The sequence below is a fragment of the Python bivittatus genome, unplaced genomic scaffold (genome assembly GCF_059951505.1).
Source record: "Python bivittatus isolate LINGU-HERP-01145 unplaced genomic scaffold, Pbiv_v1 ctg000840_np1212, whole genome shotgun sequence".
Classification (NCBI taxonomy): domain Eukaryota; kingdom Metazoa; phylum Chordata; class Lepidosauria; order Squamata; family Pythonidae; genus Python; species Python bivittatus.
Window position 1 is genome coordinate 14,945,311 of NW_028277113.1, and position 13,377 is coordinate 14,958,687.

At 36.2% G+C, this 13,377-nt stretch overlaps 1 protein-coding gene across 1 annotated transcript in view; it reads right to left on the reverse strand.

Moving 5' to 3' along the window:
* Nucleotides 1-13,377, reverse strand: part of LOC103049107 (uncharacterized) — a 164,786-nt gene that overhangs the window by 20,958 nt on the left and 130,451 nt on the right. The window contains 1 exon segment of the mRNA XM_088130906.1: nt 9,680-9,839. Within this exon segment, the coding sequence (XP_087987032.1) occupies nt 9,680-9,839 (160 nt within the window).

A 13,377-nucleotide genomic window follows, 5' to 3' on the forward strand; every position in this document is an offset into this window, starting at 1 on the left:
TATAACAAAAAGACATTTCAGTGAAATGTTGCAAAATAAAAGTCAGGCTGTTTTTATTGTTTGCCCATCAACAGACTAAACATGAGGTTGGGGAGAAATGTATGTAATTATTTACTTTACTTCATTTCAAGAATCATTAAAATAGTTATGCTAAACCTTGTAGTATCTGCCATGAACAAAAGGTATCAGGATCAGAAATAATATCATAAAGATATCAAAGGATCATATTTAAAATGGTAATAATATACTTTCGAAAAAGTATGCCAAACCAGGGATATTGCATTAGAGCCCTATTCTAAGAGGTTTCTTGCAGTTTCTTCTTTGATGCTGATCCCAGCATTGGAACAAATGTTTCATTTGCCCAACAGACCAGCCATGATCAAAAGCTATTAGCTCATGTCAGTAGAGCATCTCATTAATTACTACAAAATACAACCACACACGTACAAAGCAGGGCACATTTCTTCTTTGCAGCTGTCCAAATTGCTCTGATAAATAGTTTGCATATCTGCTTAAGTATTATGGAAATTAACACCTCCCTCCTAGGTATAAGAATCAGAAGCCTGGCAAGATGACAATTAATTAGATTCTTCTGCATCACTGCTTTACATAATTAATCTTCTTCTTAGAATTTTTTAAAGTTTTAGTTTTATCAGATTACTCCCAAATTTTTGGAAGCCTAAATATTTCTGTCTTCCTGGAAATGTTAATAAGCAATAAAAATGTCTTGATGTTCACAATTGTTTTCCCCAAACAAAATGTCTTGTTGTTTCACCACAATACTTCATTTTGGCTGAGACTGCAGTGTGGAACAATTGCACTGCCCATGTATCAGATTTCATGTGGCAAATGTAAAGATTTTCTGAGCAGTTCCTAAGAGCTGTTTGTTCTGTCACCCTCTCTTTCTCTTCTTTCTCTATTTTTCCTTCCAGAATGTTGTGCCATATAATCATCTGATATGAAATGCAGAGATCAATGGGTTGGCTTATTTCATAGAGCCATTTTAGGCTAGGACTTTATTTTTATTTACTTGCTCGATGATTCATACAAAAAAAATCATGCCACCAACTTTGCACTGGGTCTGGCTATGCTACCGCTGAAATCTGCAAGATTGTTTCCATTAATTCATTACTGGATAACATTCATTCTTCATTAGGATAATTTATTAAAGTAGACCTCTGTGTGTCCCACATCTGTTAAAATAGTTTTGGTTTTTTTTAAAGCACTCTCCTAACATGTTTTATGCGCAAATGAACCTTGGTTTTGGTCTGGCCTGTATTTAATTTTCTTCTCCTAATCTCTATTTTCTCTTATATACAGATGTAAAACAAAATGTGTCTGTAGACTTCAATGCCAAAGATATTGTCACACTGATCTAGTTAATTCCAGGTGCCTCACAGAGATACTCTCTTACCTCTTAATATTATTATTTTTTATGTTTCTGGGCCCAGAGGCAAACACCAGCCAGCACTGGTAAAGGGCTGTTCACAGTACTGGCTTTGTATGTTTGTGTTTTGTGTTTTATTTTCCTTTATTTACTCTTTGAAGCACCTTAGCAAATGCATAAACAGTATGCCAAACCAGAAAAAAAAAGAAGTCACTGTTTAGTCTCAGCTGAAATCAATGCTAACAATCCCATTCACTGCAATGGGAATTAAGAGTAAAGTTCTTCCTTCAGACTAGACCAATCTAAAGAAGTATATAAACTATATGATATTATTAACACCACTACTACTAATTATTTTCTTTGATACCTGAGTTCACAAAAGGATGCTATTGCTAATGAAGCCAAAATGCCACTATCCATACGCAAGATTAAATGCATTATTTCTTTGCTAATTTTCTACATGTCTTTGATCCAGGAATTCAAGTCATCATACACAGGACTTTCTGTTTCAATTTGCCCCCAAACAAGAATCCTAAGAAGAACTTTAGAGTGAGAGACAGTGATTGATCTAAAATCACCTAGTAAGCTTCCACGACTGAGAATAGACAAGAACCAGGATCTCCCCAGTCCTAGGAGAAGAGAAAAAGTGAACCCAATAAAGACTGATAGTTGATACAGAATACTGGATGGGAATAGAATCGCCTAGAAGTGTACCCATGTAAGCTTACCCGTGTAAGCTCTGGTTTCGGTTACCTCCTTTAAATCCAAAAGCTTGGGTTTGTGATTGAAATCAGATAATAAAACCATCTGGTTATTTCAGAAAGTTATACTATTTTTGCAATAAATCCATTGACTCTGCTGCTGTAGAAGTTAAAAACAAAGCAAAGGAAAGAAACAGAAGTGGTTTTTTGCTGTACATTGTTTTTCGTATGCTTTTAATATAGCTCAGATGATTCACAATCTTCCATTCAGTCCTGATTATCCTGCTTCTGACTTTTCTCTTTGTAAACTGGTGAAGCCCATTAATAAAGCCAGTTTGGTCTAGTGGTTAAGGCCCCAGGCTAAAAAGCAGGAGACTGCGAGTTCTAGTCCCACCTTAGGCATGAAAGCCGGCTGGGTGGCTTTGGGCCAGTTGCTCTCTCTCAGCCCAACTCACCCCACAGGGTAGTTGTTGGGTGTAAAATAGGAGGAGGAAGGAGTATTAGGTATTTTCACCACCTTGTTTTATTTATAAAAATAATAGAGGCGGGATAAAAAAACCCTAAAATAAATAAATAAAGATTGGCTAGTCATGGCATGGCACAGCATTAAATATTTGCAAAAGCTCTGGAAAACAACATGCAAAACCCCCTCATCCTATGTGGGATGTCCACATGGTATGTTCCCACACAGAATTGGAGAACCCATCTACTATAGCTTACATATAAAAGTAAACTTTGAGAGCAGACCTAGCTAGGTTACAACAGCGAGCTGGCTTTGAAAAGTTCAGCACGTAGTTGGAGTGGAATCTTCCAGGCAATTCCAGAGGTGTAAACTAGACTGGAAGCCAATATCCTAAAACAGTTTTTCTCAGCCTTGGCAACCTTAAGCATTGTGGACTTAAAGTTGGCTGGGGAATTCTGGGAGTTAAGTCCATACAGCTTAAAGTTGCTAAGGTTGAAAAACACTGTCCTAAAAGATGGTAGGGACAAACCATGACCATCTGATTGCCCAGAAAACTGCATGGATGAAGTCAGCTTCTAAATCAGGGGTTCCCAAAACTAAGGAGAGCACCTGAGCTTTGTGAGGTGAAGAAATTCCAAGGACCGACATAAGAATGTGATTTTCTTAAAAGAAATCTGCATGAAAAATAGTATTTTTCAATGAAGAATTAAATGGACTAAGAAGAAAATTGGCAGAGGTAAAGGGGCTAATAGGAGGGAGGATGGCAAATTTGTTTTATTTTTATGATATTTTTGTTAAATTGCATTTTCATTTTTTTTTAAGTGCTTATTTTCAATTACAACCCAAAATGATTTTTTTTGTTCAAAGGCACAATAGCTTCAGTGGGGTGGGGTGTGGTATTCAACTCTTGAACTGCTGAGAGTCAAACTGATTGTGGTGGAATAGAAATGTAATGAAATAAATACCTAATGCCAAAGAATTTGTGAATCCCTGCTCAAAATAGCTATATAGTGAGAATAGACTCACTGAAATCAATGGGGTATTTCCAAGTGTTCCTGAATTTGTTCTAAAGCAATGTTCTTGGGAAGCTTGAATCTGTTTTTATTATTTCCAGACGTTAATATTAGTGACCTTTTTTGCAAAAACATGCTATTCACCTTCCTTAGTACTCTCCTAGAAAAAAAAACATGCTCTGACATAACAGTATTTCTCATAACTGAGCAATGGGAGGCATTCAAGGCAAAATTATGCTCCTTTTCCAGTGCAGGGCCTGTGTCCCTAACTATTAACAAGTAACAATGCATAATTGAAGAGGAATAAATATATGGCAGTTAAATAATAAATATTAATGACTTGTTTATTAATATATTAATAAGCTGGCCTGAGAGGAAGAAATGTAGGTTACTGTGAAGTGCCAAAAAACTCTGTTGATTACAGACCCCCAAAATCTTGTGTTTAAATTAATTACAAATACATTTTCCTTTCAAAAAACCTATTGCTGACTAATTTTTCAACGTTTCCTCTAATGCCATTTAGAATAAGAAAATTACTCTTATTCCCATTAAACTAATGTTTCCATGATTTGATTTTGTTTTCCAAAAACAATTTCATGGGATCTTTGTGGGGATGATATTCAAGCTGTATTGTATGAATCTGTTCAAAGACATTGAGATGTACCTACTAGGCATACATCTTTTAATTGAAGTGCTAGTATTGTTAAATTCACTTCTATTATTTTATTGCCAAAGTCAGTGATTCACATATGAACTTCATCACCAGGTGTATGTTCCCTGTGACTATATTTTCTGTATGTTCTAAGGCTGAAACAGCTATGAACAAGTATTGAGTTCTGCAATACACCCTTGAGATAATGCAGCCTGAGGACTCCAAAAAAACAGAACAAAAAAACCCAGCCTATAATTTTTGTTATATAGGAACAGAACTACTTAAGTAGAGCTTTACACTGAGAAGATACAAGTAGCAGTTGGTCCCAAAGTTTTGGGATAAAAGATTTTCTCCCATTTGTGGAAATGTTGAGTCTTTAACCTGGAACCATCTGCATGCAGGGCAGGTACTCCATACTGAAATGTAGCTGTCTGTTTTTTACATAGATATCCATAGGGTATGGTCAAAAAAGTCAATATGGTCACTGCAATGTGCACATAAAACCATTGTGGCTGCCGTCTTGACCTTTTTGAGCATAACTTGTGGACACTCCAGGTCCTTTGATATTGAAAGATGCTGTATTTTTTCCCCCACTGCATTTTTTCAAATGATGGAAAGAAAAATAAAGATTTCTGATCAACCTTTGCCACACATCAAAATGAATGAGTGAGTAAATTAATAAATTTGTACAGGCACTGTAATTGCATTCAAAATTCCCAACATAAAGCAACAATTATACCATAAATACATTTGAGAACTTGCAATCTGTGTAGTTCAAAATGATATTATCCTACTGCTACTAATGAAGGTCCTAAGGCACAAATTTGTTAAACATATACTTTTCCATGGGGGAATAATTGGGTCAATAATATAAAATTCATTGTCCCATTATTTAATTGCAAGGGCAAACCATGAATACATGTTCTACAATGTGGCTTAATGGAGAACATTATATCCTGACCTAATCATATCAACCTTATGCTGTCTAATTAAGGATGCAAAAAACACCAGAGTTGAAAAGATTAGTTCCAGTTTTAGCTGTTTGTTGCCTATTATCACTATATGTGATAAATATAATGATGGAGGGAAAAAGCATTTGCATGTTGGAAAATGACTTCAACACTGTGATTCTTGACTACAGAAAGTAACCCTTTTCCTATCAAATAAATAAAACTAAAAACATTTTTTTAACATTTTTGGAATGTGGCTCTCTTTTCATCAATGACAAACTGCTGTTCTGAATCATATCAAACTTCAACAAAGAGAAAAACCCTGAACTCTCATTATACTGGAAATGTATCTGTGCCTGCTGCATATATTATTTTAATAAAAGGCAATTACCCATATTTTGAAGTATGCAGTTAAGCAGCAGTTTTTAAAGGACACACATTAATCTACCCCAGTCTTAAGAGTAGCTTCAAAGAGGGCCAGGTGAGGAAATAGGCGCCATAAGGATTCCAGGAATGGCGCTTTATTGCTATAGGGTATACAGCAATAACAGACCCTTGAAATGCTTCTCTCCGTCCCATCTCATACCAAACAGAATCAAGTCGGGACTATTTTGAGTTTCTTTCTCACACTTTCTCCTTTTGCAGGACTGTGGTGCTAGAGAAGACTTTTAAGAGTCCCCTGGATTGCTAGGAGGTCAAACCAGTCAATCTTAAAGGAAATCGATCCTGACTGCTCATTGGAAGGATTGATAATGAAGCTCAAGCTCAGATACTCTGGTCACCTAATGCGAAGAGAGGAGTCTTTGGAAAAGACCCTGATGCTGGGAAGGATTGAAGGCAAAAGGAGAAGAGGACAGCAGAGGATGAGATGGTTAGATAGCATCACTGAAGCAATGAGCATGAAACTGAGCAAACTCAGGGAGGCAGTGAAGGACAGGAAGGCCTGGCGCAATATGGTTCATGGGGTCACAAAGAGTTGGACACGACTTAACGACTGAACAACAACAACAAGCTGCTGTTTCACCTCCCTTAATGGCTTCTCCTTTCAAGGTCATATTTACATTTCTTTACCCTAAAACTATTTTGTTTTGCCCTTGTTCCTTTGGTGTTCACCTTTTACGGAATATGCATTTATTGCTCCACTGATTTTTTGGGAGTCCCTGTTTTTAATTCTTTAATTCTACACCGAGCTATCAGGGTGTAGAGGATGGATGGATGGATGGATGGATGGATGGATGGATGGATGGATGGATGGATGGATGGATTTACTTACTTACTTACTTACTTACTTACTTACTTACTTACTTACTTATTTAGCTAGCTGCATTTTCCTACTGGATATTTAACTACTGAATTCCAACCTATATTATGGAAATACTTTTGGATTCTACAAGCTGTTGATTTCCAGTGTGGCATGAGGACATGAAAGTTCATCAATATGTGCAATCTGGTCTTCAACAGTCCTGAAGCCAACAATTCTCTAGACCTGGTATGTTCCCCATACCATATTTAATTTATAATGTTACTTTGGATTGCCTTCAACATTTAAGAGACAGTGAAACATTGGATATGTGAGAAGGGAGTTGAGTTGCATATTTGCAGTTTAGGAAGGTAGTTCTAATAACAGAAAGAACTGATGTTCCAGAATCCTCCAACTGTGCAAATTTTTGCAGAATAGGAGAGACACCCTGCATTTTTGAAGGGAGCTCCTGTATCTGGGGGACACAATCAAAAAGCCTTTTGATCTCCGTAATAATTAACAACACTTCCTATGTTTCTTCCACTTTCTGCAGATTATAATTATTGGATGCAGGTATGTTAGTAACTCTTATCCCTTTGATAAGAGATATGTTACACAGAGCACTGCCATTATGGATAATTCTACCATCATACCCAATTAGAAATTAGACTGAAGCTTAAGACATGTGGGGTGTTATCAAGCTTACCCTTGGACACTAGCTATTTTGAGATTGGGTGCTGCTTTGTTAAGATGAGCTAGCTGTACTTCATTTTATTGGCTGTCATTCCATACAAATACACATGTTAATTAATGTAATATCATTAATATAATATAAAATAATATAATATAAATAAGAAAGAATATTAAAAAACTCAGTGTGCATTCAGTTTCCTCTACAATATAGGAAAATTAACTGGAAAATTAAAACATTTAAACAAAAGTCTGAAAAATCTACAAGCTATTAAGTAATACTAAATGCTCTTGTAATCAACTACTAAATATTGTCAACTGTCAGCAGTCACACTGAAGGACAACGGGTTGCAAATATCACATATTCAAATATCTGTCAATTATTAAGCAGGGAGAAAAGTGTTTAGAGCAATCTTCCCCAACTATTCAACTGCTACTTCCAAAACTGCTAGGTGGGAGTTGTAGCCCAACATATTTGAGTGGCAAAAGGTTGGAGAAAACTGGCCTATGGAATATACAGTACCAACATTTTAAGCCCTAATCATTTTAGAAAGGCATGGGACATCCCAGCGGAGGGGGGGGGAGGGGCAAAGGAGACAAGTGATGATATCTGCATTATGACATGATGGCACAAAAGCCACATCTTACGTACTAAGAAAGGGATTTGTGTCATGATGACTCCTTAAATATATCATAATTTTGTGTTATTTTGCTGCAGATGCCTATGGATAACTATAGAATGTTTGTTCAATTGATGCGTACATTTTTTCCCTCTCTTCCAGGGTCTAAACTGTCCCTAAAGAAGAAATGGAAAAATTGCTACAAATGTGAACAGCAGTGTTAAATGAGTCTTTCTATTTATCAAACAATTGATTTCCCTCAGATAAAACTTTACAGCTGTCTTCTCCAGCTCCAGATGCATTAGGACTGCCTCTGGAGTTGGATTTTCTAGCCAGGATTGGCTCTGTAAAGATTCAGCCCCACTACATCTTAATGGTTTCATGGTTGGGGAGGTTGATTTACAGAGGTTTATGTAGATTCCTCATAATAGCAGTAATTTTATTAAATCAGAACTCATGATTACTCCTTTAGTTTCCTTGCCCTCATCACTGCCCCCTCCCCCCAGGCATGGGAAAATCACTGGCTCATGAAATACAGCAAAGAATTTGATGGTCACAGAGGGTGCTGTACCTAGCTCCAACACAGCCCCAATGCACAGGAATGGGTGGGGTTGATTCCTTTTATTATGAGTCACCCTCTGGGGGAGATGGGCAGCATATAAATGTAATAAATAAATAAATAAATAAACAAACAAACACACACACACACACACACACACACACTGTTTGATATTTGCTTGATAGGCAAACAAACTCTTGTGAATGGTTCCATCTCTTAAGCAACTCTTGCTTATTTCACTCTGGACCCAGCCATGCCTGTGTAGTTCCTGACTGAACTTCAGAGTATCTTTCCCTAATCTACTCATTGATATCTATAGCTGAGTAAACCATTCAATGGATATGATTTATGGTGTATTTTATACCCATTTTGGGGGGGTTGTGCATGTGCTGTACTAGAATGTATTTGCCAATTGCTCCAAATAAATCATTTGAACATTCAATTCTTGTGTATTTATATTTATGTATTTATTCAACTCTCAAAAATCAGTTCTACTGCATTCCTTATTACAGTAATGTGTTTTTCCTTCACAAAAGTCTTTCAAGCTACCTATCTGAAATGTGGTATATTTCTTCCATACAGAAATACTCTGAGGTTTTCCTGGCAACAGTACAGAAGTGATTTGCAACTGCTTTCTTCCAAGATAGTTCTTTTTTACTTCCATCTCTGGTCTACAACCATGATAATCCTGGGGGTTTCCATTCTAGCATTAAATATGCTCAATCTTGCTTCATTTTTTAAGATCAACCAAGGTGAATTCTGTTCCCAATCCCACACAACCAACTTAGAAGCACTCTAAAAAATCAACAGAGATTTTAAACTAGCATAGTTTTAAAAAATCTAATTATTTCTAAAAGCAACTATTTTTATGAAATTTGGCATGTTTCACTCAGTTTGTCTACAAATGTTGCCTCATTCTGCTGGGGAAAAAAAGCTACAGACATTTGTATTTCTCCCATGCTAGGCAATAAGATGAATGAAGCTCCTATTTCAATAAATCTTTCTTTGGATTCAGGCACTGGATTGACTGAACAATCTGTAGTTCAGTCTGGAGAGAATTAGGCTGTATATGAAGTTCCAGAGTAGTCCCCTGAATTAAATCCTGTGGTTTATACACGCTCCAAATAATGCTGTTTATTGACTGCAATATCTAAAAAATCATGGGCATTTTGCTGGAAGAAATTGCATTTGAGAAACCCTTTCAAGAACATTTCTAATTTATGTGCTTAGCTTACTTATATCAATCAGCAACTCATGGAATCACCAACTATTTTTCTTCTAGCATGAATAACATCATTCAAATTAAATCAAGTATCTTGCAGCCTAACTCCATTAGCGGGAGGGGGGGACTGAAACATTCCAGAACAAACATCTTGGAAAGTTTATTTCAAACATTCTACTCACCTTTCGTCTTTCACCACTGAGTCCCCTCCATTGTTCTGCTTTTTTCACAAGGTAGCTTAACTCTTGGATAGAGATTTCTAGGTCACATGGGACAAAGAAAGAGGTCTCATCACCTTGAATCCTCTGGAGCAAATCTAATAACCAGCTTTCATTGTATAACCTAAACAAGAAGGGAAAACCTTTTTACTTGTGTGCATATTCTCTCTTTTGCTTTGATGGCACTGGTCTTCCAGTTTACCTGTTTAAAAGCAAAACTTATTTGTGAGACTGTATTTCTAATTAAAAAAAAGATAAAGTTGCACTTTAGCTTGTTGAAGAGTATCGTTTCATATTTGATGCATTGAATTTCTGTACTTTTACTTAGAAGTAAGTACCATTGAGTTCAGTGGGTTTATCTTCCAAGTACATATATTCACACAAATATAGTGATGCCACAAAAACATGTTTGGTCTTTAAAGTACCATAGAGATTTGTATTTTGAAATAACAGTTCTTCAAAACTAAAATAGGTAAATTTATTGTTCAAGATCCACATGTTGCAGTTTGTAATCAGAAAACAAAAATGTGATTGTTTTAAAAGACGAATCAGTATTAAGCATATGTATATGAAGCAGAGAGAAAACAGTAACTGTATGAAGAAGAAAACACTATCAAAATTAAATTCATTAGACAACTATTGTGCTGATTAATAGGGCTAATATTGGAGTGCTCTTGTGGCTAGTTCATAAATTAGAAATTAAGATTTGCCTATGATTCATAGTTCCTATGTGGATGATTTGACTTGAAGATTCCTTCTAAAATATAGCAGCTGAGAGCCCCTGTTCATATTAACAATGTAACACAATTTCCCACTTTCCTATTGGATGAGAATAGAGTTTCCCAATTATATGTGCTTGGTTAATGAAGCATTTTTAATTAGGAAAATTTTAATTTGGCCTGATTATTCTCAGTTTCCTGTCATAAACATTTTCTATATGAAATTTTAGACTATATGGCAGATTTCTATCTTCGATTTCACATTGAGGAAGTTTTAGACTTTTATGGCTTAGCAATAGCCCCTTCAAAGGATACATCCAGAAATGTGTTCCTCTTGCCACATTATAATTCTTGATTTGTCCTAGTTTCAAAAGATGGATTGATTTATAGCCCTGCCCAATCCAAACAAACTCTAGGCAGGATACAATAACGGAAAAAACAACAGCAATGAATAGTCTAAATATCATCAATCATCAGTCTAAAACATCTTAGCCACCATTAAACCAACCTGAAGATTGAACATCCACTAGAACAGTACTGCTCTATTTTTCTAAATGCCAGTAGAGAAGGGAGCCCAACCTCAACAGAAGAGTATGTTCCACAAAATGGGGACTGCTACTAAGCAGGCCAGTTGCCTGGGCCAAGTCTAATATCCCTCACAATGACGGGGCATCTGCAACTGGCTTTCACTTTATGGCCAGACTAGATGGGCAGATTTGACTTTGGCATATAGACTTCTTGGAGAACACCAACACAAAACTGGAGCGCCCGAGGTGGGATCTAGTAGGGTCTAGAGAAGAACACAAAATCAATGGTAGGTGACTTCAGTTTATGTGATAAATTATGCCAATAACTATACTGACATACTTTTCCAAAATGTAGATTAAGTGTTTTGTTTTTACTAGCTAGGTATGCTAAGACATGATTGATGGTAAATCTAAACTGTATTTTCCATGCTTCTTTTATTTCATACTGGTTGATTGATAAGTTAATTAGTCTGCAACAATAATTGACCATGGTTGATTAATTCTTAGAAGCTAAACCTGATATAACAGCTTGTAGAGAATAGATTAGGAGCTTATTGACCTTCAGAAGTAGTTGAACTAAAACTCCCAAGAACCCATAACACTGGCATGCCAGTTAGAGTGGCTAAATAATATTTCAGTTGTACCTGGAAAGCCACAAGTTCTCTGCCCCTGAATTCCATACAGACATAATTCAATAGGACATATCCCTACTGAATATAGTATGGAGCTCTAATCTGATTCTCTTAACTGTCAGAATGTTCTTGCTTGTGGTAGGAACCTGTATAGCCAAGAATCAACCAGAAAATAATCAACAGTAATAGAGATGGATCAGTTCTGTAATTTGCCAACCCAAATATATGCAGTGTATAAGTCCCAAGTTAATTTTATCTATAAAAATCATTTGAATATGATATGCATAGAAGTGTAAATGAGCAATAGATGTAATGTTTATGCATCAAATGGTGCTTATGTGCACATTAAATCTAAATATCTCAGTGTACAATGAGATGTGTCTGTAGCCACTCAGAAATAAATTTATCAATAGACATTTCAGTGCACAATAATATAAAAAAGGTTCTTTTTCCAAATTCAGGTATAATTATAATTTACGCTCTGTATTTTCCAAAGAGCAATGTGCTTAGAAAGCTGTAATGTAACCAGTTTTGCTACGCATGCTTTGCTTTATTATTTTGTTATGGGAATTTTGAAAGATACATTGTCCAATGAAGTACTCTTGTTCTTTATTGTAAAACATTATGGAAAGATTGATTCAGAAGGAAAAGAATTGTTGATCATCCTGCACCTGTTCCTCAGACAATAAAGATGTTCATAATATTCCCATTAAAAATCTGCCTTACAAATGTTTTAATTTAAATTAATTTTCCTGAGTAACAAATGACAGCAGCTAAAACTTAAAAAACCATCTGAAACTATGAAGTCAATGATGAATAAGACATTAACATCACAAAAAATGAATTAACTAGACTGCCAATACCTTGAATTCGCGTATTGCTTCCAGGATGTGGGTGATTTGAATTCCTTTGTAAAATTTTAGATTGTCCATATATTCTTCAAAGCTAAGAGCAACTATGCAAACTTCTTTGCCAGTCTGCACAGGTATCTTATTACTCTTACTTTAATATGTGTCTATGCCAATACTAAACTTCAGTCTAATTTTCACTAGACAAGAACTGAAGAGTGGTAAAAGTTGGATACTGTAAGTGAATAGGGCATGTGAGTAACACATGACATTCTCCAGCGCCATCACATGTGGTCACAGAAGGAATTTCTCAATCACAAATAAATTGGGAACTTTATCCTTAGCTTGCAAAACTAACTGACGGAGTAAAAAAGAGGGATGCTTCAGAGGTAGCCACAGTTTACATCTCTTACATTGCAATTTTAGAATCCCTCCTCCAGCATAAATCAGGTCACACCCTGTGGGAAGCACTTTTAAGTAGACAAAGCTAGGATCACTCTATCAATACGTTCTCTGCATTCAGCTTATGACAGGCACGCCATGGTTATTGGTTTTTTAGTCCTAGGCCATGGAAGGATACCATTCTCCATGGAGACAGAAAAAAGAAAATCTTTGCAAGGGAAATTTTCTCTCAGTTGCTGCTTTGGAGGGAAGGGCAATTTTAATCGAAATGGTGGTAGAATATCAATAGTTAAGAAAATCCTGCCCTCTCTGTTATTGTGATGGACCTGCCCAACAGCTCTTGGGAACACAGAGGAGACAGCAAGAGAATTAAGAGAGGAAAGAGGGTCATTGAGTCCAGGTGAGGGGTGGAGCAGGAGAGACTCAGGGTTGTTCCACCTTAGTTCCATCAGATATAAGCTGTGCAGGAAAATTACTTTGATAGGCTTTTGAGATTCGGTTACATTACCTTACTACCAATACAGGTCTTTCTAG